Consider the following 27,890-nt stretch of genomic DNA (forward strand, 5'->3'; position numbering starts at 1 on the left):
GGATTTTAAAGAGTGAATGAACTCAGGAGGAAGGAGGGTGGCCCCCTACTTCAGGCCATGCTCCTACACCTCCCAGGCAGTGTGCTCCCCGGCCCTAGAGGGACAGTGGGATCAGCGGGCAGAAGCAGGCAAGCTGCAGGGGCTAGGTTTGGCCAGATGGGGGTGCTGCTACCACTTTCCCAGTTAAGGAGGCAGCTGGCTCTGCCTCTCACCAACAGGTGCCTTTGGGAGCCCAAATAATCCAAAATGATTTCCAGCACTGCTGAGGTTACCAGGTCCCCCCACCCCTTCCTCCTCTCAATCTCATTTCCAGGCAACAGAGAAGCCCAAGAGATTTCTGGGAGGTGAGGGCACTAGATAGACTCCACATCTAGGACAAGGAACATGTGCCAAGGTAACCTGAGACCACTCCCCAGCCCTGAATGATTCTGCAGGGAACTAGGTGTAATGAGGGGGTGAACGGGGCTTCTTCCTAGAAGGAACTATCCGGTGGCTGTCCTGCTCCAGCCGGTGGTGGATTTCCCACTTCCCTCCACGCAGTCCGCCAGCCTGCGGCGAGCCCTCCCAGGGGACTCCCACGGGCTGGCCGCTGGGGTGTGGCTGTGTGACTGGGGATATGGCAGACGTGGCCCCTACTCTTACTGAGCTTGTGTCCCTCCACTTATTCCTGGAAATTCACCTGGCCGTCTCAAACTCCACCGCTCAACATCGTGGGTCTGTTGCCTCTCTGCTTGTCTGTCTGATCCGAGATGATGTCCAAGAGTTGACATGATTCAAGTCTCCTCCTGAAGAGTATCCAGATATTAACCTGTCTAACCTGGGGCTCCACCAGCCATCCTAAAAGTGGGAGCAAAAGCTGAATGGATTTTAGCCTCATCTAATGCACGAAACTCATTTTAATATTTTTTTCATAGTTCCAGTCCTCTAGTTCAACAGTTTTCTGATACGTGTCAAATGTGAGGTGAAAACCAGCTTGGGGCAGGGGGTAGGGTACAGAGACAAACGCTGTGTCTTTTCCTCAGGGCTCAGCAGTCACCCTAGGAGTCTGTGACATTTCTAAGGCCCTCCTTTGTCATCTGGTTTCCCCCAAACCCTGACAAACCTGCCCTTCCCAACAAAAGCAGATGTGTCTAAGCCAGAGAAACTCACTCCAGGCTCCTTTGAGGTGACTCGCCTTGAAAGTGCTGGGTTCTTCAAGCACCCTCACATCCACTCCCTTAGCCACCCTGAGCTGTGGCTGACTAACCTCTGCGGTTCTCAGTTGTCCTGGCTGGAGGAGAACCGTAGCCCATCTCCTTGTCTCATGATGTTTTTGTGAAGGAGATTTTTGCTTTTTAAAGCTGGACCCTAGGCCATGGGAGCTCTCCACACAGTCCGTAGCAACATAAGCTGGTCTCCAGGCTGGGGCTGGGAACCGTCCTTGCCACCTTCTTCACCTGGAACCAAGGAGAGGACCAACCCAGGACCAGTTCAGCTCTCAAGGGTATGGAGTCTCCTTTGGGCTTCCGGGACCGAGGCAGTAGAGGTGGGGGGAACTGAGGATATGGAATGGGGAAGGCAGCAGAGAGAAGGCAGGCCCTGGGGAGCCACAGCTCAGGATCAGCTGAGGGATGGAAAAGGAATCTGTGTGTTGGCGGCAGGGGGTGGGGCAGGTGGTGTCAGTGGGTTGAGGAAGGACTGTGGCCTCACTGAATAACCACAGCTCGTGAGAGAGGAGAGCAGTCTTTGGGTCTCTGGGCCTGCGGTTTCACATCAGAGAGGCTATCGTGTGTTCCAGCCCTGAGCCTCCATGGAGTCCAGGTCACCAACATGGGCAGCTGTCCTGCTGCTCAGGAATGTGGAGACCTGAGAGCTGGCCGGCTTCAGCCCCTCCCCAGAGAGAACCGTTCCCTGGGGACATGGGGCTGGCTACATGGGAGAAAAAAGAAGCCTCTTCTCTATTCCCAGAGGAGCTTAGCTGGGCTCTAGAGAGGAAGAGAATGCAGCATTTCTACATCTTCTTCCCTGAGAGCAGAGCTCCCTCAGGCTCCTCTGGGGCACTTCTGACCTGCCTGTTACCCCAGTACCAAGCAGGGTGACTAGCCCTGCTCCATAAACGCATGTTAAATCGAAAAATGTCCTTCCTGTACAGCCGTAGCTGGCTTACCCTCTCCCTCCTTGAATGTCTCTCTCCCCTTTTGGGGACCTTGGAAGATCATGAAGGAGCAAATATTCCCCCAAGTGCGTAAAGTTTTCTCTAGAGGTCAGACTAATGGCTCGGAGGCTTAGCAATAATTAAGCTTCTATAAAGGGTTTTGAAAACTACTCCCTCTGTGACTCCCTCAAACCTGCAAATAAATTCTTACTTTTAGGGGTCAGGTGTATCTCCCAAGCCAAAAACCATCACCTATTCAGGGGGTATTTTCCAGGAGGGGTTTCTCCCCAAAGGCTGAGCAAAAGGTAAAAGTCAAGGCCTTCTTCATTGCAACATCAGTTGTTAGATCTGTGAAGAACAATCTGCAGACACCGGATCCTGAGATGCTAGGGGCCACAGAGACACCCGATCTTCCCACAGTGGGAGTGGCCACAGCGGATGAAGAACAGATATTGGAGCGGCCTGATACTGGTAATAGGATGTGGAGGACCTTCCAATTCTGTGGAAGTAGTCAGGCCTGGCAAATACTTTAGAAGGATGAAAGCAGGAAGGGGGTGCTGCCAGGAAGTATCTTTGAGAACAAAGCAAAATATGTATGACTTTGTTCGAAAGCAATTTTACAAAACTGTTAAGGAGAGTAGTAAACTTACTGGACAAGCAGGGGGATATACATATTCATAAGTACTCATTCTATGGGCTCCTCCTAACGTTTAAACATAATTCATCTAGCTCTTAAATCCAAGGTCATAAGCAGGCATCATCCCACTTTGGGAGAATACCTGAACTAGGATGGCTGCCGAGTGTGGCCAGAACCTCACGGGTTAAAGGACATCAGGCTGAGTGTCAGGAGCTGCAGTGTGTGAGCTGCACAGGTTTATATGATCCTGAACTATATCAGGGTCAGTGATGTGACAGATATGAGTGTCTCAGAAAATTAGGAAATAATCTCCAATATGTTGTATGTTAGTGACACTCCAGTCAGCGTACTGAAACACACAACTGATTAATCCCTCGCTATGTGCAGTCTGCCTGGGCTTTTCACTGTTGCTTGTGGTGTAGTTTGTGGGAAGATTATATTCATTTAACTCCCAAGTAGTTCAGATCTCTTCCTCCTTTATATATAAGCCTCTAAAATATGTTGCACAGGAAAGCAGAGAAAGATCTAACAGGCTCATTTTAGGACCACAGATATCACTGAAAAAGATACTTAAATGATGCCCCTCTCTGCTCAGATGTGAGTCCTTCTCATTCTGTAATAGGTACCAGGACGTGCAGAAGCGTCATTTTAAGAGATGCCAAAGATATCTTATAGTGTCATTTCTGTAAATGAAATTAGGCTGAATTAATATTACTCAGACTATGTTAAATGATCACCGTGGTGTCCAGAGTACTGATTCCATATTTGAACAGAGTAAGTCAGTCCACTGGAAAAACGAACATCCCTGAGGACCAAATACTGACAAAACTCAATAATGTTCTTTTTCGTAATCATCACTCTTAACCCAGTTTTTCTGCTCTTGGGCCAAACCCAGATCCCAGTTCATACTCTGCCATAAATTTAAATGCAGATAAAAGATCTATCATTAATCTCATTCTCAATATTTTATTAAGTTTGATTGATTATAATAAGAAATTATAAAGTAATTCATATAGATTTAAAGCATACTTTTCCTCTAAAGATGCAGAAGAGGGATGAATAGAAAATTTAAAGTGAAAGTTAGGTTCATTAAGATATAATGCAAATGCCACAGGTGCATAGTGAAAAAGTTTATTTATGACAGATTTCAAAACCTGGAAGAGAAGACAAAGAATGCACAAAAGCATCACAAAACTGTTACGTAATATAAAAACACAAGAACTGAGCTATTTCAAGAACCATAGCTCAGGATCATCTGTGTATCACAGCAACACATTCAGTGCCACAGGCTGGTAAAATATGGTATTTTAAAGGAAAAACCACTCAGCAGGACATAACAAATAACAGTTTGGTTTACAGCTCTTAGAAATCATACGAGATGCTGACAGCATTTCTCTTGATAGGGAATATGTAAAATAAGTTGACTGCAATAAATGATTGGTTGGGATAATTTGTATTTTAAATAGAAAAGACTGTGACACCGTTTCCCTTCCAGACCCCTTTTTGTAATGTCAGCATCAGTGCATGATATAGAACAATAAGGAAAGAACGCCTTTGTGGTTGCCAATTGCTTAAATATTGACCAAGAAAGCGTGATCATCTTTCAGTCAACTGACAGATCTCAGTGCATGGCACCGAAGCAGGCCTTTCAGAAATATAAGATAAACAGTATAAGGTAGTTTAGAAAATCTTCAAGCACCTCCTCTATTCCAATTACCTTTACCCAAAGTCTGGCTTTCTTATAGTCCACCATTTTCTTATAATCCATCCAACAACGCAGTTTTCTTTTGTGAATTTCAAAGCACTTCCCATTATTAAGGGAAATGAGCAAACTGGAGTCATGGGTTACTGAATTGCTTTCTCCAGACTTTACTTGCTCTTGACCATGGCTAAATAAAAATAGTTCAACTTGATTAAATAAAAACAAATTCATTTATGGGACAATAATCTCAGAAAGGGGTGTCAGTGGAGCTTTCAATACAAAATTCCTTAGTAAAATGTACTGCTTAGGACATGAGTGAAGGAATTAGGATAATGTTTTCCAGATGATTCTTGCCTGAACCTAAAAACCAACAATAACAACCAATCTCAGGTAACATTACAGACAAGGCATTTCAAACCTGAGTCAGGAAACGAGTTGAGTTAAGGGCTCTTCTGTAATCCCATATACTATAATATTTCAAATCAAAACTTCACAATTGTTTATGACCCTATATCAGAACTTTTAGGAAATATACTTTGTCCCCTGGAAATCATTTCATGTATATTATTTTATCCCTGGATAAGTCAAAACTATCTGCTTAAAATGACAGAAAACTGTGGAATTTATTTTTTTTTTAAGCCTCTATCTCTAGATTTCTGGGGCACCTTTTCCTCATCTCTTAAGAGTAAAGAAGAGCCATGAAATTAACTCTGGTCCACATGCCTGGGGGCATAAAAGAAATCAAAGTACATATAACAGAGATCTGATCTTGAGTTCAAGCCAGTGACTAGGACTACAAATAAATTCATAGCCAGAGTCTCGTGCCTTTGGACTTCATTTTTGAGGGAATGATTATTTGTTAATGAACCCCACTATCAAGGCTTTAGGCAATTAAATTGGGTTCTCCTAGGCTGATGACAAGACATTCAAACAAGAGGGGCTTTGTCTGGCCTTCTTGGTTCAGGCAGGGACAATGCAACACCCCAAAGGGAGTAGTGATTTCTGAAATCTGGCCACACAATATTTAGCAAGGTTCTCACCCTTTGGGTCCCAAAGCCTGCCCTAACCTCGCTACCTAAATAACTGGGTAGATGTTCAAAGGAGTGCCCACAGGTGCTGGGCTGGCTGGACAGAGCAAAGGGGTGACACTGACCATAGCCAGGTACCAAGAGAGCCAAAGCAAGCTCTTGACTCCCCCTACCCCATTCCCAAATAAGAGGCCATCAGGAACCAGCCCCCTGGGGGTTCTCCTTTGCAGAAGGCCAAAGTCACTGCCCACAGAAGACTGGCTCCTTTAGTGGGCTCTGAACCCAGACTGTGAGACGCTGTGGAGCTGCAAGCTCACACTGAAATGACACAGAGCCAGTGACAGAATCTGGTTCCCATAGAGGGAGGGCTTGCCTCTATTCATTAGCCAACTCAATTAATTTGTCATCCTCATCAGAACAGCACTGTCACATCCTCTTGACTTGCTTGGTAAAGTTAACAAAGAGTTCCAACTGCACAGTCATACATGAATTACCTGGCTATCCCAATTTGGGACTGTAAGTCATAATCCCTCCCCAGCCCTACTTCCAACCAAGGTCGATTGCCTGATCTGCTCAACTCACACTATTTAATTCTGATTAATCAGGTAAACTGAGGCCTTGGATATCATGGTGCCGATGCTAAACAATACCATAAATAATCAAGACATCAGAGAGAAATGGAGGGGGCCTAGTCCCTCTCTTTGTCTCTCAGCTGTGGGGAAATAAGGGCCTAGAGATAGGATCCTGTGTGCATGAAAATTGGGACTTTGGTCATATGGATATTCGCCATATACTGGGTTGCTGGAAAGCACCCAACTTGTGATTGGTTTTAGAACCTATTCCCTACTTACTCCCCAAAGAATTATGTATCCTGGCTCTCTGAGCACAATCAAATACAATGAATACAATGACGGGCTTTTTAAAGAGCATATATCCCTTAACAAGCTGCCCCTCACAACAACAAAAAATGAAATCACCTTCCTTCAGACAGAAACTCACTTTCCAACTCTTCTCAACCACTGAGATTCTATAGGGATGGTACTCTTCCCTTTTCTAGCAGATTCAGGTTTCTAAGAGGTCTACACTTTTGACCAGGTGGAAAGAGACTAGTTAAAAAGGTTGATGTGGACCTTTTAGACCCAGGAGAAATTCTAAATGGAAGTCTCTAAAAGGAAGACCAAACTGTCCGTTTGGTTAGCTCCATTTACTGCTAAAAAAGATTTTAAAAGATGGTGATTCTTACACCTCACAGGAAGGTCAGCCTACAGAGGGCACAGCTTGTTCACAAAGACACTCTTGTGATGTTGGGCAAAACTAACCTGTTTCATCCCTTTTTGGCCACAGTCACAACCGAGGCTACAGAGACACAGCTGGCACTCCTCCTGGTCTCTTTCTAAACTCATCATCTTTTTTCATGGCACCAGACTCGCAAATCCCAGAGAACACAGAGATGAAATCAATCCTTAGGTCAGGATCACACTTAGCAGAGGAGACTTACTCAAAAATATTTCTAAAGTCTTCGCTGTTGGGAAAGACAGCAAAGTGGGTTTGGGATTTCTCCAACAAGCACAGGGAGGACCAGTGAGGCTTCTGGCCTAAGGAACAATTCCAACTAATGAAATGTGAACTGAGGAACTACACAAAATCAGGATATGAGCAAAATTCTGGGATACATTTGATAGCTTTTCTCTCTTCCTCTCATTTTACTGTTTTCATTCCTTACTAACCATTTTAAAAGGCAATTCTCAAGCTGCATGAAATTGTTTCACTCATGTCCCTTCCTTGAAAACAACAGTCTTTGCAAACTTTCGCAGAAAAGTGGTCTTGAAAGACAAATAAAAATACAGATTTTAGGTTTTGGGTCTCACCTAATTGTTTAAAAGAGGGCCTGGATAGGGCTCATCAAAAACAGATAACTTAGATATTTTCTATAAATGATGTTTTACAATAATACCAAACCCACTGATTAATAAAAGTGAGCCTTCAGATTGATCTCTTCCATATATATATTATAAGGGACAATATATACTCTTAAAAAGTCTAAGATTTTCTTTCCTAAATAACAGATAAAAATATTTTTAAGGTGCATGAATCAATTAAGAAAAAAATAACTAACAATGGCCTAATTTCAAGTTGCTACTTACTTCAATTTTAAAGCTACATATTATTTGAGGATTGAGTTTTAATTTCAGAGTCCTGAGGATGTGTCGTAAAGCAACAGAGATTAGAATAAAGTCCTTCCAGAGCAGTTTCACAATTACCCTCACTCCAACATGCCAGGTGGAGAAGCAAACATTAGAAATTATGGCCTGAGGGAGAGGGGACTACAGCATGAGTTTTGAAAAATGAAGACCAAGACACATTTTTATGAGGACCGCCTCCCCAAGTAACTGATGCTGAAGGAAGCAAGTCCACTGAAAAATCAGGAGCTCTCTGACCTAGGAGAGCTGATGTCTGTGCAGGGAACATACTCTAATTGGACACTTGTCAAAAGGAACAGAATAGTAGAATCATCCTTGTTTTAAAAATCAGGTTTATAATTTTAAAATCTATGTGATGGGTATACGTAAGGGTGTTCACTATATACTTCTTTTAAGTTTTCTGTTTGCTGAAAAATTTTCAAAATAAGATGCTGGGAAAAATAAACTCTTTAAATTTTTTAAAGCCCCATCTCTCAACAAATTAAGAAAACTAAACATACTGAAGAAACTTAACAACTCAGCCACTCCGTGTAGAGAACCCCAGTCTCTTGCCTACTATGAAGCGCTTTCTTCCCATTGTATGTTAATATTTATTTGTGCTCTAAAGAACAGGGTGGGAGTGAAAGCAAGTGATTTTCAATTGTTTGGTTCTGTAAATTTAGGAAGAAACTAAGGAAGTAGCTACTTCTTAGGATTTGCAGGGCTATGAAATTCGCAGTAATTACCTGTGCTTCAGTAAATAATATTTTGTCCCTAGAGTTCAATAATTTCAGTTATTTAATATAGGACAATGAATTGATTAGACAGCGAAAGTATCTTTTTTTGTGAATGGATCAAAGAAGCACTGTTAATGAAACACCAGTACAGAATGAAATGTAACACAGTCCAAGACTTCACAAGTGACTGGACAATAAGAGGCACACAGAGGTGATGGGAACAAGTCCCTCAGGCTTCCCTGATGCAACAAAACTAGGATTGCAAAGAAAGTAAGTACAGAGACTCTCATGGCAAAAATAGTGTCATTCCAAGGAGCTGGCAATGGCCTGATAGCTCCATTTTATGAGAAAGTCATAAGTTAATAATAAAAAGGAAAAATAAGCCAGGCTTCAGCTGACTGGAGGACAGCTCGGTAGAAAATTATTTTATAAAGAATCTATTCAGTTAGCTAAGGCATGATTCAACTTCGGTGATGAAAAGAGCGGTCACGCAGCTACCTGATGGGATGAGGCACAGCAAGTTTGCTTTCACTGCCCCAACAGACAGTCACTCAAATAATTTCTAACTTCTTACAAGGTATATAAATTTGGACCGGTGTAATCCTCTACAAAATGCACTCAAATATAAAATAAATGGAGGTATGATGCCGCTCAGAGGATGGCGATGCTATGGCAGTCCATAGCATCCTATCCTACTTGGGGCTTTGCTCCCAGAGGAATAGGAGGTGCAGCTGTACCGCCCTTTGGTCATGACGTAGATGCTACCACAGATCTATTGCCAGGAGCCCTGTTCTTTGAGTTTCTGCTCCTGTATGGAGGGGAGGCTTGGTATGCGGTACCCACATAAGGAAAGAATGAACCAAAGGAAACATCAGGAAGAGGGTGACTCCTCAGAGTGAGCAAAGGACTTTGAAATCCTGGAATCACAGGAGTTCTCCGGTTGGCTAGTTCTCAGCACTCAGTCCTGGGCAGATTCCCTCACAACCTAGAATTCCTCACAGGAAGTGCTGGGTTGAGCTGGCATCATCCATCCATCTCAGAAGGGACAGATTCCTCCCAAAGCATCACAGAACTGACCTGCATGAATGGAACATCATTCCCGACTTCTCCTAAAATCATCTTTAACTCCACAGGAGAGGTGGCCTCAATGGCTCAGCGCAGATGGAAGCCTTCTGAGAAACAGATGGAAACTGTCTCAAAGGCAAAATGAAATGTGCTTAAAAAATAAATAAATAAAGTAATAAATAAATCTAATTATTACTCAAAATTCTAAGGCAGTAACAGGCTTGACACAAGGAGTAAGAAAGAAGGAAGTACAAACAACCGCAGTGGTCCCTCCTCTGCCGGAGGCCCTGCTGCTCTGGTGACACTGGCTGCCACACCTGCAGCACACCTGGGTTCACAGAGAGGAAGAGGCTGTCACTAGGGACACGCAGGCCTGGTAAAGAGCAAATCCAACCGGCAGCAGCCATGACACTTCATTATCACCTTTCCTAAGAGACTCTGAACACCAAGAGCTTTAAGCCCTCAATGCAAGAAACCTAAGTCCAGAAACTTTGGAAATCTCACTGGTTCCAAAGCAAAATTTCTAAATAACACTTATATTCTATTCTAAAGACCAAAAAAAAAAAAAAGGTGGTGGGGAATCTGGAGTGTTGTTTTGTTTTGCTTTTTGACCTTCTCTCTCAGATTATATCCCTGTTTCTTTGATTATACAAAAAATAATTTGGTTACAATTGACTTTCAAAAATGTGGGTTCCAAGATCAATCCAGCACCTAATTTCTATCCTGTCCCCTTCGACCACCAGTGCCCTTGAAAAGGGACACTACTTCTTGAAATAGGAAGTGATGGAGGCAGTTTTTCTTCCCAGAAGATCTGAGACTACACTGATCATCCCCTTAGATGGCATGTTAGTTCTGGCTGTAATGGCAAAGACACAGACTTCAGAAAGGGAGAGGAGGAGGGAAAGAGGCAGAGCCAAACCACAGGACTAATAACACCCCTCCAGAGGCAGTGAGGGCTCCCAGCCTGTGCCAGAGACCATGAAGAACCAGCAGGCGGGAATATGGCAGTGGTGAGAGGCTGGACAGAGCTGTCTCCATCCAAGAGACTGGGTTCCTTCTGGACAATGTGCTTTGCCCTCTTCCAGCCCTTTCAAAAAATGAAGAGAGCAGGTGCCACTAAACACATCAGCAAGAAGGCTCTGGGAGAGGAGGGAGCAGCAACTGGAACACTATTCCTTGTACCCAAACAAACCTGTTTTTAAAAGACAACAACCAGCTTCCTTTTAGGCTTTGTCCTGTTGGTTTCCTCCACAGAGAGATTTTGCCGGAGTCTAATGCGAGAAGAGCATGAGTCAGGGACCACAGAACAGGGACACTACATCACCATCTGCAGAAGCCAAGAAGGGGGAAAAGCTACGTGGGGTCAGCAGTCAGGCACACCGGGCAGGGTGTGAGGGTCAGGAGCCTCACGCTGCACTTCTAGCTCTTGCCTATCTGAAACAAGAGGCCTCAGCTGGCAGCCTGCTCCAGCCAGCCAATACCCGCCTGCCTCCGGTCCCAGCGGGCCTTCAGCTAGTGTAGTAGATGTGGAAGTAGAGAGTCTTGTTGCGAAGCAGGGAGTAGGAGTTGTCAAACTTGAGCAGGTAGATGCCCTCACCAGGGTAGTCGTGGCTGCCAGCCTGCACGTCTCGGTGGCTGTCCCGCCGGTACACAGGCATGACCTCCCCATAGCGGCCCCGCAGGGAGCTCCTGGAGCCTCTCTCCACATCTCCAGCTGGGACAGGGTCTGTATGAGCAAAGGGTAGTGTTTGTCCATGAGTTCAGAGACCAAATATACCTACCTGAAAGTGGAAAGAGGGACCAGGTAACCCAGCGGCTTTCACCCAGTTGAGGGATGCTACTGCCCTCCTATGGGCATTTGGAAATGTTTGGTGGCCTTTGGGCCATCAGAGTGACTAACAGGTGATACTGGCATTTAGTGCCCAAGGGTCCAGGAGTGCTAAACATCTGGATAGTACCTGCTCAACAAAGAAGTGTCTTGCCCCAAATGCCAATAGTGTCTCCACTAAGAAACAATGAGTTAGCCTTACAGAGCCTTCCTAGCTCCAGGGGCACCTGGACATTTCCAAGGGGGAGAAAAAGATATTGAGAAGGGAAGATTCTGACATCCTTTCATTCAACAGGTGAAAGAACCAGCTAAATGAGGTAGGAAATGCAGACAAATGTGCCACCCTGAGTGACGTCGAACTCCTCCTGGGCCCCCAAAGCGCAGCAGATGGATCTGAGGTTCTCCTCCTCCCTGAATACCTGACGACTGCCCTGCAGACTTGCTTTTCCATGCAGAAGCAAGTGAAGGGATTGACAGTAAGATTATACGGGAAAACCAAGGAATAAGGCTAATGCTTAGAACCTACTCTTGTATTACAAAAAAAAAAAAAAAGAAGAAGAAGAAGAAAAAAAGCATTCTCAGGACCATCCTGAGTAGGCGCTGCAAGTAACAACTGACAGAGCACGGAGACTATTTTTAAAACTGCTCCGGGCATGAAGTAAAGAAGTAAACAGTAGTCAGCCAGCTGTAACCGTTTGGATGGAGGAGAGAATGGGTAATTCAGCAAACTGTAATCACTCAGTTTGGTTCCAGATCAGGAATAAAGGTAAATATACCAGAACTAATTGAGAAATGTAAAATAATCTCAGGTTCCTATGTGCTCTGAGAGACACTGCCTCTACATACAGCAGCAATGACCCGCTTCTTTCCCTGCCCCTCACCCCACCCATCCCCAAGGAGATCCTGGGGGAAACAGCTGGGTACTGATTAAAACGAAAGAAGCTTTCCACTTCTTTACCATTAATACCAACTCCTACCAAACAATGTTCTTTGATGGTCTACTTTGGCCTGCATCATTCAACTTAGCTCGCAATGCTGAAAGGGATTCTTCACTGCATTCTAAGGAAAAGGAGGGCTGGAACAACACAGGAAGTGATCGCTAGAACTTAGGTTCAGCCTGAAAAGGAAACCACAAATTATGTTAAAATTAAATTTACCTTCAATCTCCTCCTCCTCTTCCTCATCGTCATCCTCATCCTCGCTAGAATCGCTGACCTGCACAGTTATGTCAGTGCTGGTTACAGGGGTCCAGTCAAAGTAAACTCCAAAGCCAATGTCATAGTCATCAGTCGCAAACTCCCAGCAGACACGCTTCCCCTCCGGGTGGGTAGGTACCCGGATGGTCACCACCTCACCCCGCTTCACCACCAGCCGGCTGTTCTTCTCTTTGCCCAGCTTGCTTTTGAATTCCTTCATCTTGGCAAAGGTCCAGATGCACGGAGGAGCCATCAGAGGTGGGGAAACTGAAAGGACAGGCAGTTTACCACTGAGGAACTCAGAGGAAATGTCACCATACCTGGCATCTTGCTTAGGGAGTCAACATTCCTCCTACTGGCTTCCCTGACTCCCTTTCACAGGTCACTTTCCTCCTTTCCTTCCATCTGTCTGCCTGCCTTTCTTTGAGTACCCACTGGGAACCAAAAAAAAAATACCTTCCACACCCCCCAAAGGTCTCACCTTTCCTGTGGTCCCCCAGAAGGTCTGCAGATTCCAAATCAGTTGAAAGAATATCTATAGCTCCTGTGTGCTCAGACTGGATCATAACGATGTCCCCAGACCTTTGTGGACCATGGTACTTGGCCATCTGCACAACAGAATTCTGGTTAAATGGCACATGTCAAGGCAGATTCCAACTAGCCTCTTTCCAAATGAAGGCTGCCCACCCCTGCCCTATTACCTCAACTCTCTCAACTCAAAGCCTAAATGCTTTTCAACCTTCCTCCTCTGTCCTCCAGCTGCTTATTGCTAATAAATTCTACCAACTTTTCTTTTTAATGGAGGTACTGGGGACTGAACCCAGGACCTTGTGCATGCTAAGCGTGTGTTCTACCACTGAGCTATATACCACTCCCCTACTACCAACTTTTTTTAATGCCACCAGTATATTTCCTAGTTTAAAGATTCTTGCTTGTTCTCTCCTACTTTTTGCAACTTTCCCACTTCAGACCCTTTATGAAATCTTTGCCCATGAACATCCTGAAAGTTTGCTACTGACTTTCACATGGACAGCGTTTCTGGGCCATCCATGCCTTGGTCTCACCTCAGCCTGCAAGTCCCACCCTGCAGCTCCTCTCTTAACAGTTCTCGCATCTAGGGTTTAGCTCAATCTGCCGCACATCCTCCTACTACAATGTCTATTCAAAGTGACTTCCAGATCACTGCTAATCAATTCACCAGAGCACTGCAGAGAGAGAATCTGGTTCATACTCTGCCTCTGTCTCTCTCTCTCACCCATGGCTACCTTGGATGTCTCATCCCATAGGCTGTCTCATCCACTAACAGTGTTCTATAAACAATTACAATTTCACCTTAGACTAGTGCCAGGATTTGCATTTAAACAGTATATTTGCTGCCAGACATCTGACTTCCATGAAGAGTACAAATGTCACTCGATACTCAAAGCCCTCACTGACCCGTGGCAGGAGCCTGCAATCTCTCCCTAGAGGGTTTCACTTCACATCACTCAGATTAGCATTTCCCTGTCTCATGCTATTGTGCCTTAATTTTCTGCTCCTTCTCTAAGCCGTCGGTAGGCAACTCAAGAAATGTACGCCTACTGCCAACATAGGAGAGGACATCAGAGAGACAGCAGTCCAGTTAAGAAATCAGAATTATAGTTGCAAGAAATAAATAAGTAAATTTTGTAATCCTCCCAGACTACACGTAATATCTGTTACTGGAGAGTAGGTCCTTCAGCTCTTATCTTCACTGCTCAAGGAGGTAAATCAGATTTTGGCTAACTTGCTTGCATGAGTTCTTCCTTTTCCAGAAGGTGAAACAAAGGATTTCGTTTGCAACTTATTAGCTGCATAGCCTTAGTAAAGTATTACTAACAACTCTTAGCTTGTTTCCCCATCTGTAAAATGGGGACATAATGGTACATATCTCACAAGGTTATTCTCAGGAATAAATGAAGTACTGTGGGTAAAAATGCTTTGTAAACTAGACAGCATTATACAAATAAAATTATAATGTTTGGCATTGTCGTTCCTAACACCAACACCATTTGCTATTATAAATGTTAACAGTGGTACAAACAACCCCTTCATCCATGGTAGGGAGACCACTGTTACTGGTACCACTTCTGTGGAATCTTTACCATAAATACTGAGTAGCTCTACCACAAGAAAACAGAGACTAATACAATCCAGTGGTTAAAGGCTCCTCACATGGAAAGGATTTCAGACAACATGTGAACATTTATTCTAACACTTCATTTTTTGAATAGATGCTTACCGAGTGCCGGTATAGTGATGGGCCCTGGAGGGATACACACACTTATTCCCAAATAATTAAATGTGAAATGCCCTGGTGCTTTTTAATTCCAACCCACCCAAACACATCAAACTCTGGTGCCACAATCTCGTGCTTGTAGAGAACGCGCTTCCTACCTTGCTGAGGACCGGGGCCTGGTCCGCAGGCAGCAATTCCTGTTCCACTGAGGCCTGAGCCTCTATGGCACCAGCTGCTTTCAGCTGATCTTCTGTGACATCCTCTCTCACTGGAGCTACCATCTGCGGCCTCTCAGAGCAAGACAGCATGTCAATTCAAGAACTCTTTTAAAAGGCACAACAGTCCTGGAGAAACTCAGAGAGAAAAGAACCTTCAAAGGGCACCCCCAAGCCCTGCTTTCCTCTGGGATTTAGGTTTACTGTCATTTCCACTGGCTGCTGCCCAGGGCTGAAATGGACCGCAATACACCAGTGACAGCATGTGGGGGCCCAGGACTGACAACTCCAGGTCCCAGGCTCCGAGAACCATGATAAACACACAGCTCAGTTGTCTGAGATGGACGGTGGGGTCTGGTTTTACTCCTCACTCTGGGACCCATGCCATTTGCTCCACACAGAATTTCAACAAAAGAAGAGCTGGAATCTCAGTTCTGTGCAACACATAAAGTCACTGCTAGAAGCAAAGGGAGGAGGCCTCACCCAAACCAAAAATTGCTCACAAAACAGCAGAAGTGCGGACTGATCAGCAAGGCGACCCTCTCCACTGTTAGCCCAGAAGCAGGTCAGCATTTTCACTCACATGCTACCACTGATGTCCATATCACACCCAGTTCACCGAGTAATTTTAAAAGGCAGTCACTTTCTTTCCTTATTTAAGCCCATTAATCTACTATCCCAATGACTTATAACACAAAGAAGCAGGGGGATAATGTACGCTGTCTTCCATTTCTCCTGGCTTCGGAGAGACAGAAAGTGGGTTAAGTGCCAGGGCTGCAGCGCAATACCCCAGGCTTCTTAGAAATCTGTTGCCAACAAAAGGTAGCATGGATTCTTCAGAGTAGCAGTTATCAAAGTATAGTCTGGGGACCCCTGGAGTCCTTAAGGCCCTTTCAGGGGAGTCTGCGAAGTCAATACCTTTTCCTAATCATCCTAAAATATTATCTGCCTTTGTTCATTTTCATCTTCTCAGAAGTTTACAGTGAAGTTTTCCAGAAACTGTATGACATATGATATCACAACAGAACAAACGCAGAAGCAGATCTAAGAATCCAAGTGTCTTCTGTTAAGCCAGACATTAAAGAGATTTACAACATCTCTCTTCCCACTAAATTACTTTTGCTGTTTTTCATTAAAAATATGTCATTTATATTAACATGAAAATAGCTGTTTTTCATTAAAAATACGTCATTTATATTAACATGTAATGAGTTCCTTATTGTTCTTTTCAAGTGAATGAATATTTTTTAATTTTCCAGTTTTAATTTCTAGTATTGTAAACATTGATAGATACAACTCACATAAGCAAAACTTCTTTGAGGTCCTCAAGAATTTTTAAGTGTGCAAAGTTTTGAGAACCACTGCTTTCGGGCAGCGTCCATTTCCTCAGAAAGGCTGAGAACCGACTGGAGAACCACACTGTAAACCACATGGGGAAACAGGGCTTATTTTGGAGTTCATGAGTTTCTTTCCTTCCTTCTTTCTCTCTCTCTCTTTTTTAACACAAACAAGAAAAATCACCCCTAGTTTATAAGTTACCTCTTCTTCAGATAAAACAGAGCCAGCTTTGAAATACGTAAGTCACTCCAATTTACCTCAGAACAAGAGGCACTTACTATGAAAATCAGAACTTGGTTGTTGTTTGTAGGTTTGCTAGGGTAATCTTGTGTAAAGTGTAAACTCATCTAGGCCGTGAGTCTATTTTATTCTCTTAAACCTAGAAATGGGAGTCTGTTTTGATACTATCTATTATTTGTCTCCTCTACTAGGAGGTGAGCGAGACGGCAGGACTGGGTCCCCTCCCTCTGCAGGCACAGCGTCTACGGCCAAGCCTGTCGCAGGGAGCCCTAGGGCCCTTTGCACGCTGACCTCATTCCCAGGAGGGCCTCACCTGGCCTTGCCCAGTCCGCTCCAGTCACGGTGGCCTCCTGAATCTCCGGGAGTCCTCAGACACGGCAAGCACTCCCCCACCTGAGGGTTGGGGGCTGCTACTATCACCTCAGCCTAGAATACTCTGCCCCCAGTTACCTCAGGGCTTCCTTCCTTCAGGTTTCTGCTCAGCCGTCACTGCCAGGGAGGCTTCCCAGACGCCTGTACATAAAATGCTCACTTTCTGTGGCCCCAACACTCTTCACACCCCCATCCAGCTTCGTTTTTCCTCACTGCACTTATGACCACCTGACACATTATGTACCATATTTTGTTGACTGCAAGATGCATATTTGTTTTCCAGTTTTGATACAACTGAAATACGGGATGGCCTAAAACTTGGTGGCGTCTTAAAACGGCCACGGGCCTGGATGGACATGGTGTCCTTCCTCCTGAGATTTGCATATGCTTCTGCCAGGGCTCAGGAACGCTACCGACTGAGGCGACCTGAGATTAAGTTCTTTTTAAGGGTTTTGGTTAGACCACACTGGCAGAGTGAATTTAGAGAACAGACTTGTGGTTCACATTCTCAGGGGAGGTAATTTTCCTCCCCTTACGCAGCGCCGCGGCTGAGACATCCACATTTCCCTGCGGATCCGCATTTTCCTTTCTGTGTGGAAGGATCTCTTTCCTTGTTTCTCTTTTTACTGAAGGTGCAGGCATTGGTGGGGGGTCTCTTAGTAGACTCTCTCTCGGGCATTTTTCCTTTCTTGGTGGTATGTAAAATGACCATTCATCTTACGGCTGATGGCAACTTAGATTCTACAAAATATGATGTACATTTGTTTTCCATCTGCCTCCCCCAATAGAATGTAAACTGCATGAGCAACCAGGGACTTGGATTGTCTGTTCGTTTGTGATAGCTTCAGTGTCCAGAACACTGCCAGGTAACAGCAGGCTCTCAACAATTATAGTTGAATTAATAATGAATAAGTTAACTTTTGTCTGGGAACAAAAGGGGACTGTTTGGAATGTGAGAACACAGCAGTCAGTCTGACCATCCACCTGACCCTACTGTGTATGGCATCTAAAATGCAGCCTCTTCTTCGCCTTGGTGCATGCTACTTTACACAAGTATGGTTCTGCTTGTTTAAAAAATATTTTAAATGGGACATGCAACAGCCACATAAATTTAATATTCCCATTAGCATTTTATGCTCTGAAGAACTAGTGAAGGGTAGCTGGGGAAAGATAAACTGCAGATCACTTGATGCCAATGATAAACCAGGTAAAGGAAAAACTCCCACTGTAAGCCTTCTGGTTTATGCTGACCCAGAGCAGGGAGGCCGTCCCAAAGTGGTGGAAAGACAGAGATTTGTGCTGTTTCCATTTCTAAAATATACAAAGCACAAACACTAAACTTCAAGGCGTCATGCTTGCTGGACTTTTTTCTTCCTTCACACACTAGATTCTAGAAACAAAACTTGAAAATTTTACCTCCTTTTTTCTAAGAATGTTCTATATTTGTCACTCAAAAAGCTGTTTACTCTTTGGAGGAAAAATTAGTTCCGTGACAAAAGCCATCCCCCAAAGATCCTTCAAGTCAACATGTGCAGAAATAGGGTGGTGGCAGGAGAATGGAAGGACGTTCCCCTCAGGGGATTTGACGAGAACCTGAATTGTCTCACAGAATCAACGCCTTGAGGAGGCTGTCTTCTAAAAGGGTCCTTATATGTAACAACCTAGTAGCTCTAAGCATAGAACTCAAAACCTTTCTATTTTGAAAATAATCTTTAGAGCAGACAAACCTAAAGCTGTGTGAGCTTGGACAAATTATCAAATTCACTGTTTCATTTTCCTCATCTTAAAAAAATACTTATTTCATTAGGTTTGTTATGAGAATTAAATGAGATAATATATTTTAACACCTAGTACAGTATTGAGCAAATAGAAACATTTAATAAAAAGTAACTATTTTATTATCATTATTACAGAGAAACACTCAACCAAGTCTGGCTATTAACACTATTATCACCTATATTATAAGTATATTAATCATTATTATCTTCCATTCTGAGGGAAAAAAGTTTTATTTATATATAAAGATAAGAAGAAAGAAGTTCTACCTAAGAAATAACAGATTTTTAAAATATCCTGACATTCCCCCCATCTCTAGCCATCAATTTTGCGTGGGGCATAGAGACCACAGGTTCTACTGGACCATGTTGTACCGTGAATTGATCTGTTGGACTATAATACACAGTAGCTCAGGTTTCTCCAAAATATAGTTTTTCATTAATTATTCCATTAATGCCTTGTGGCTTCCACGTAGTCTAGAGCTCTGTAGTACTACTCCCTTTCTGCTATACTCTGAGATCACTGACGGCAGGTGGATGAGATGGGTGGAAAGGGAATTTAAGAATGACAACCTGAAGGTCATCATAATGGTTTACTCTGAAAACTACATAATTTTTAAAATTGCCTCCAATAGTGTGTTTGTGTGCATTTCATGAGTAAAAATCAAAAATACATTGTCTTGAAAGTCCACCTGGGAGCCACTTTTAACGTTTTAACATTTAAACCTGGTCTTTGGGAGGAGATAAATGAAGACACTATACTATCTGTCACAGTTTTACTCTCTGAGAGTGAAAGAAAATTTTATAACCAGAAAGATATCTCACATTGCCCCTAGATACACATAAGGGTTGACTAGTTAATGATAACAGTCTCCATACTCTTCACTTCAATTTGTATTCCCCCTTAAAGTCGCTGTCTACTTCCTCCATCAATTCCTTATCTCAGAAGAAGAATCCTCTAGAAGCATTACATCCAAAGTAGTTGCTGTCCCTACCTGTAGGGTGAGGAATGTGGTTCTAGATCAGAGGCAGAAGCTGCTAGAGAGGTGACCTTGGTGTCTTCTAGATCTTCATTCTCTAGAAAATCATGGAAAGAAAAATTCAGTGCCTGAGAGGGAACACAACCATAATTATCTTCTATCTTTTTTAAAAATCTGACAGTAGTCAACCAACTTTCTCTTTCCAAAAATATTCTAGGCATAAACTTTATACTGCGGGAGGCCCAGCACATAAATTATTCAAGTCATTACATCCAAATATTCTCAGACTGTTATAACCTACTCATAAAAAAATAAGCCATTTTCCAAAACAAATCCCCACAGAATTAATCCTAATTTAAGAATCACATTTCCCAGATAGCAAATGGTTAAACTGGGCAGAACGTAGAGTACAGAATGGAATGTAGGATGAAATGACCTGGAATTCAGTGCCAGAGCAGAAAGTGCCACCCCTACATTCAATCAGCTCATGTCACGGTATCCAGGGTCAGGGAAAGGATTTTGTAATTTCACTCACTTACTCACTTCAGTCATTCACCAATGACTTACTGAGTAACTATTAGGCATCCTCAAGGAACTGAGGCCCTGTTCCCAGGCTCACAACAAGCCTATGCCTGGTATTTACATTGCCGTCTTGCAGGTAAGGAAACTAAAGCATAGAGACAAGATTCAAACCCAGGCAATCATGCTCTTAACCATTAGGTACTACTAAACTTTATGGCGTATTTATTTAGCCTTTCCGTGAGCACTCAGAAAAGCATATGGTTCATTGTGTTTAGATAACCTCCAGTGAACCTCCTCTAGTTAAGGCAGCAAGAAACTAAAGCCCAAAGTTCACTTCTCAGTATAAAATACAATGTATTGACATAAACCTCAAATGCTGAAAATTTCAGAGTTTGGTAGGAACATAAAAGTGACATAACCGGCAAATATTTGTGATCCAACTTTATAATCTATTCTCATTATTTTGTATGTGAATAAGATCTATTTTTTTTGTCAGCTCACTCTCATAGGTAGAAAGACCTTGGTGCTTATGCCACCCAACTTTCCTCTTGTGAGATAATAGAAAATACATCAATTAGCTTCTGCCTTGAGTTCCTGGCACAGAATAAAACCTTTCTAATTTCCTAAGTGATTAGAGCACTAGGAGTTTCTTTTGTTCTAATATTTGGTCTTTGACTTTGGTTCCTGACACAGAGTCCCATGGAATTTCCTGAGTGATAACAATGTCTCTTGTTCTAATAAGGTGACTCTTGGGCTCCTGGATGGGGTCTGGTAACCAGAAAGACCAAGCCATAATTAGAAGCTTGGGATTTTCAACTCCCGCCCCCATTCTCTAGAGAGGGGAGAAGGGCTGGAAATGGAGTTAATGATTGTTCACACCTACATGATGAAGCCTCAATAAAAATCCCAAAAGTATGGGGTTTTGAGAGCTTCCAGTTCAGTGAACACAGCCGCATACCAGGAGGGTGACCCACCCCAAATCCACAGGGACAGAAGCTCCTTCACTTGGGTTCCTTCCAGACCTTACTCTTTGTATCTGACTGTTCCTCTGTAACTTTACCATATCCTTTAACAAACTGGTAAACATAAGTGTTTCCTTGAGTTCTCTGAGCTGTTCTAGCAAATAATCAAATCCAAGAGGGAGGAGGTCACGGGAACCTCCAATTTGTAGCCAAGATTGACAGAAGTTGTAGGTAACCCAGGGAATAACACCTGTGACTGACATCTGAAGTGGGTGGGAGCCGTTTAGGGGAACTGAGCCCTTAACCAGTCGGATCTGACACTATCTCCAGGTAGACAGTGTTTAGAATTGAGTTAAACTGTAGGACACCCACGTGGTGTTGCAGAATTGCTTGGTGTGGGGAAAAAAGTCCACACATCTGGTGTCAGAAGTGTCGTGAGTGTGGCAGTGTGAGCGTAAAGAAGAAACACAGGAGGAGGCCCGAGGTCTTCTTTACACCTCTCAACAAAGCAACTGAGTCAAAGACAAAAGTCAGATGTTCTCCAGTCTCTGCTAGTCTATGAAGAGGCCCTTTTCATTGAGAATAGACAGTTCTTCCCTAAGTTGACCTAAGTAAAATTTGCTTCCTGATAGATTCTGCTTCTCGATCACTACTCCCCACAATATCCTTTCAAATACTTACAGCCTGCTATCACATTTCCCGTAAGTTCCTCCCCTAAGAGGTTAGAGCACTAGGGAAGACCGACCACCTCCAGTCCTCTCACTCACCCCCTAGATGACTCTGCCAGTTGGCCTCCTTCTGTTGTTCCTTTTTGTTCCATTTCAAGTAAAGACCTAAAATGGATGACTTTTTCAGATGTGTTCTAAACCTTGCAGAGTACACTGAGACAATAATCTCTTAACAAGGACACAATATTTCTTGATGTAATATGCTAACTGGGCACTAGATTTCTTTAACTGCTGCCTTACCCTGTTGACCTAAATAAATCAATAAAGATCTCCAAGGGTTTATAAAAATAACCTTTTTCTAAGCCCAGTCTCTCCTATGCTCTATTTCTGAAACAGATTTTTGGAAAATAATTGGCTTTTTAACTTAAATACAGGGCTTTATATATCCATATTGTTTATTTCAAATTATGTTTTTGAAACAACACAAATACATGCTTTGCTTATGGTAGAACAAATTAAATACAGATAAAAAAACATTTAGCATTTACCCTTCCAAACTTTAGTATACAAAAAATCCATTATCCAGTGTAGAAAAATCAGGAAATATAGACAAGAAAAAAGTTTTTTTAAAAAACACCAAAAATCAAAACAACCAAACACAATCCCCACTAGCCAAAAATAACCATTGTTAACATTTTGGTGCATATCTTTCCAGAAATACATTTATAAATATACATACATATGTATGTATGTATATAGACAGATGCATATGTACATACATCTATATATTGATATATTTCATCCCTATCTCCAGCAATTAACTTTGGGGTATGGAGATTACAGGTTCTACTGGACAATATTGCACCACGAATTGATCAGTTGGACTATAATACCTACTAGTTCAGATATTAATACAGCTTTTCATTAATTATTCCATTAATGTTGCATAGTTTCCACTCATTCTAGGGCCTAGTACAAATATAATATATATAATATTTATATATATAATGTAAATAATATTTATATTTATGTATAATGTAAGAAATATTTACATATTTCTATTTCTGAAATGACATGAATCTAATATTATTCATGAACGTCTTTCAGGGTCAACAAAAATGGGACTATATAATAATTTTAAATGTCTGTATATTATCCCATAGGCTGTACCATAATTTTAACCAATCTCCAATCCTCTAATGTTAGAGCTAGAGATTTGTTTCAAATCTTTCAGTGTTATAAGCAGTGACGTTATAGTAGAGATGTCTACAACCCTTTCTTAAGAATTTCCCCTGTTCATTGAGGGGGCAGTCCCGGTGAGCAAGGAACACTACATTGGCCATAGCTCATTGATTGTGGGTAAATATCTGCCCACAGTCAGTCCAATTCTCTTCCCAAAAACCTGGGGTTGGTACCAGAGACCAAAACAGACTGTGAAGGGACTCAGTCAGGTCAAGAACTAAGCCTACCTTCTGGGAGAAGCCTTCGTAGGCCACGTAAAAGCAGATGACTAAGCAGAGAAGACAGCTGTCAGAGACTGGAAATGATGCATTCAAACAAAGAGAAGAAGAAACAAGGAATTGTGGGGTCCAGGCAGCTGGTGTCAGATGAACCTAGATTAGGGACAACCGAAGATAGTTGCCCCTTGTTCTCCTCCAAGCCAAAAGGTGAGAGCTAGATTGTCTTTTTATTATTTATAGGAGTTCTGGATACAAATTTTTGTTAATTATATGTGTTATAAGTACCTGCTTCCATTCTGTGATTTACTTTTTCACCCTTTCAATGGTGTCCTTGGATGAACCAAGGTTTTTTAATTTTAATGTCATCAAAATTTACTAATCTTTTCCTTTATTAGTTTCTGTATGTCCTGTTTAAAATGTCTTTCCCTACATTGAGATCAGGAAACTATTCTTCTGTATTATCATCTAGGAGTTTATTTCTTTTCACATTTTGGTCTATAATCCAAGTAGAGTTGATTTTTTGTGTATATGGTATGTGAAATAAGGATCAAGTTTCATTTCTTTTTTATTAGCTCTGATCCTGCCTGAAGAATTTAGTTAGTGGAGGTCTGCAGGTGATAAATCATGTTTTTGATTGCCTAAAAATATCTTTTTTCACTTTCACTTTTGAAGACTATTTTCACTGAAAAAAAAATCTATATTGGTTGTTATTGTCTTTCAGGATGCTAAAGATAATCTAGCTTTCACTTCCCTGTGCATAAGTCAGCTGTCAGTCTAATTACTATTTCTTTGAAGGCAAACTGTAATTTTTCTCTGGCTACTTTTAGTATTTTCTCTTTGCTTTGGTTTTATAGCAGTTTTAATTTAATGTGTACCTACTGTGGATTATATATACCCCTGCTTGGGGGTACATAGGGCTTTGGGAATCTGTAGATTACATCAGTTTTGGAAAATTCACAACTATTATCAAAAACTGCTTCTGTCCATTCTCACTCTCCTTACCTTTTTAGACTCCAATTATACAAATGTTAGAACTTCTTACCATATTTTCTATGTCTCTTATCTCTTCCTTGAATTTTCCATTGTTGTATTTTTATATATTTTCTTCTCATCTTTCTTCTAATTCACTATTTTCTCTTCAGCTGTAGTAACTTATTGCTAAACCTGTCAGCAGAGTTCTTCATTTTCATCTGTATTTTCCTATCTATAGAATTGCTATTTGGTTCTATTTTTAGAAATTTCAATTCTATGCCAGATTTCTCAAGCTTGTCTTTTATCTCCTTAAACATAATAAATATAACTTTTAATTGAAGTATAGTTGACTTACAATATTTAAGTCTGTATCTGGTAACTCCAAAATCTGATGCCCCTATGGATCCATTTTTACTATCATTTCTTTTAATTTTTGCTCACATTGTCTCTTTTCATGCATCTGGTAACTGTTGATATATTCCAGAAATTGTTCTTGCAAAACTACCTGTCAAAATAACTTGAAGAATACAGTGATCCTTCAGAAAGAATTTGTCTTTGCTTCCTCCCCATACCTGGAGGCACTAGCACCCTAGGTTCACCTTAATCCCATTTCATGAACTTAGATGTTTCTCAAGCTGAGCTGTAGACCCTGCAATGGCCTGCTTCTAACTTACCCTTACTTCTAGAACATGGCCTTTAATGGTCCTAACCCAGAGAAAAGGGAGTTCACCAGGGTTCCCCCTACTTGATTAATCCCTGTTGCTTTGGTCCAGAGAAGCACTTTCACAGTCTTGTCATTCAGCTTCCCCACTTAGGAGTCCAGTATATCCCCTCAGAGAAGAAAGGAACCCCAAAATGGACTCTCATCCTTGGACTTCTATCTTTACACTTCTGCCCTCACATGGATCATATCCTGGTACTTATTCATTATCTGATGAGTTCTCCTGGATCTTCAAGCAGATGTTTATATTTCAACAATTATTTTCTAATTGTCCCCAGTGGGAGAACTGATTCCAATTACCTAGTCTGCCATTACTCAAAACAGAAACCTACACTGCCTCTTTACCCTTTTCAGTTTGAAGATACGTTAGTGAATAAAATGGAAACAAAAAAAAAGTTTAAAAAGTCTGCCCTCTTTCTGTCACTGGCTAATGCTATCAGCTTATGTAAGTAGTGGCAGTAATGAAGATTTCAATAAGGTTGAATTTTTAGACAGAAATGAAATTAGCACAAAAATAAAGGAAGACAGTAGTGGATTTAAAGAATAATATAATAAAATAAGCTACAAGGGTATATTGTACAACATGGGGAACATAGTAAATATTTTATAATAACTATAAATGAAGTATAACTTTTAAAAATTGAGTATCACTATATTGTACACCTGCAATTTATATTTCGTAGATCAGCTATACTTCAATTTAAAAAGAACAACATAAAATTAATCCTTACTAAGGAGTTTTACAAACTGTATTTCATAGAAACTTCATCTGAGAGAAAAAAGCCCAGAAGAGGTCAATTCCTGATGAACAGAAAGGCAGAAGAGATATATAGAATAGCTTTACCTTACAATATAAACACAGTGAAGAATCTTATGACATGTTTGTGTATTTTTTCTGAACAGGTAATAGATGTATATTTACTCAAAATTCAAAAGCATGAAAGAATACAGTGAAAACTTCCTCCCACTTCAGTCACTACCCCCAATGTTATTAGGTTTTGTGTAGTCTTCCAGAGATATTTTGCATAAAAAAATGTGTATGTGTGTATATATAAAGTATATATACTTTTTTACACAAATAATGGACATACTAGACATACTACCATGCACTTTGTTTTTTCCACTTATATCTAAGAGATCTTTCCATAACTATATGTAAGAGGCTTCCTCACTCTTTTCCACAGCTGATTAATATTTCATTGGCTGAATATTCCATAATTTATTTAACCAGTTCCCTGTTGATGGACATTTATGTCCTTTCTAATCTTTTACCATTACAAACAGTGCTATAATAACCTTGTGTCTGTGTCATTAAAAAGGTTTGTGAATAAAAGTATGTGATAAATTCCTGGAAAAAACAGGAAAATGAGGACATATATTGTAATTTTGATATTGACAAACTGCCCTCCTTAGCATTTGTAGGAATTTCCATGCCCCTCAGCAATGCATAAAAGTGTTTGTTTCTGCACACCCTTACCAACATAGTGAGATATCGCAATACCCGGTGTAGTTACGATTTCCGCTTCCCCTCCTGTAAGTTAGATGGGGTGTTTTTCATGTTAAGAGCAACTTCTCATAGCATCTTAACAGCTTAATATATGCAGGAAAACAAAGAGGAAAGAGATACTGCTTTTGATGTTTAAGGTTAATATATTCACTAAATTATGTAAGAACTACTGGTAAAACAATTTGCAACTGGATTCAGAGAGGCAGGAAATAAGAAAAGGAGAAAGAAATATATGTTTATTTCCAGAAGCATAAAGTGTGGAAGGTGCAGTCCTGTTTTAAAGAGAGAGAAAACAATTATAAACACAGCTTTTGGGTTTCCTAAATTTATTTAGTGAAATTTAGACCACTATAAAGAAGAAAAAGCCAATTTTTCTACAGTGTAGCTTTTAATATGTCAGCCAAATATAGACGAATTCTACAAGTATTCCTAGAAGAGAACAGAGAAACCAGGGCAAGTTTTGCACATATAGATGGTACTTGGGAAAAAAAATTTTTTTTACTTTCATGAGTATATATTTATTTTAATACGTATTATGAAAAATTGATACATCAAACAAATAATATCATGGATATTATTTAGAATGAAATAAAACTTTAAATGTCAATTTAAAGAAAAAATAATAACCAAATAATATTAGAATGTATTCTCTAATGTGGCAAAAACCCTGACTATGGTACCCAAGTGGCCAAAGTCTTGGAAACAATGAACAGAGAAATAAAACTGGAAGCTCAAGAATAACGCAACTTATAACTGATGGTCTCTAAGGCAAAGGTGAGGGGGGAAGAAGAAACTTTCTCAAAATAATTTATTTTATATTTGACAGTTTTTAAAATAAGAGTTTTATTTCTATGTTACCAGAATATGGTCTCAGACATTCTGATCATGCTACAGATTTAAATGTACTGTGTACTTTGTACTTTCTCTACAAAGAGAACCAAAAAGCAGGTTTTTTTCTAAAGCATTTGAGTATCAGGTCAGGGTTCTTTAGAACAGGTCTCACAGGACTTCCCCTCCACTAAACAGGCCGCAAAGAGATAATTAGCCTAGCCATTAGATTCAAGTGCAGAGGAACTCAAAGCAGGTTATGTGGTTATAGACTCAAGAAGCTGAAACAAAAGAAACTGGCTGAGTTTATATTCCAACGAAATACAGAAATCATGTCATGATCCCACTTCTCCTCAGCCCTTAGGAGTGGGTCATGCTCCGAAGTGGTCATTCAGATGACAGACCTTGGATTGTACTGACTGAATTATGACAGGACTAATTGGCTACTTCAACACCATAAAAACATAACTGCTGTAAGAAAAAAGTAACCACAGGTAGACCAATTTATACTGTTTTGATATAAAATTACAATCAAAACCCAAAAACCATTAGGGCTCTTTGGCATA

General features: G+C 41.4%; 1 protein-coding gene across 3 annotated transcripts in view; it reads right to left on the minus strand.

Annotated features, from left to right (window-relative positions):
• Positions 1 to 3,886: 3,886 nt before the first annotated feature.
• Positions 3,887 to 27,890, minus strand: part of TMED8 (transmembrane p24 trafficking protein family member 8) — a 36,490-nt gene continuing 12,486 nt past the window's right edge. For 2 of the 3 annotated variants that reach the window (XM_031454122.2, XM_031454121.2), the window contains 5 exons: positions 19,700 to 19,781; positions 14,923 to 15,052; positions 12,989 to 13,115; positions 12,469 to 12,774; positions 3,887 to 11,209 (listed from right to left, as the gene is read on the minus strand). In XM_031454122.2, the coding sequence (XP_031309982.1) occupies positions 10,992 to 11,209; positions 12,469 to 12,774; positions 12,989 to 13,115; positions 14,923 to 15,045 (774 nt within the window). In that variant the 5' untranslated portion in view covers positions 15,046 to 15,052; positions 19,700 to 19,781 and the 3' untranslated portion in view covers positions 3,887 to 10,991. The remainder of the gene's footprint in view (positions 11,210 to 12,468; positions 12,775 to 12,988; positions 13,116 to 14,922; positions 15,053 to 19,699; positions 19,782 to 27,890) is intronic. The other variant, XR_010381046.1, reaches the window with a different exon arrangement.

This window comes from Camelus dromedarius, chromosome 5, assembly GCF_036321535.1.
Source record: "Camelus dromedarius isolate mCamDro1 chromosome 5, mCamDro1.pat, whole genome shotgun sequence".
In the NCBI taxonomy this organism is placed as follows: domain Eukaryota; kingdom Metazoa; phylum Chordata; class Mammalia; order Artiodactyla; family Camelidae; genus Camelus; species Camelus dromedarius.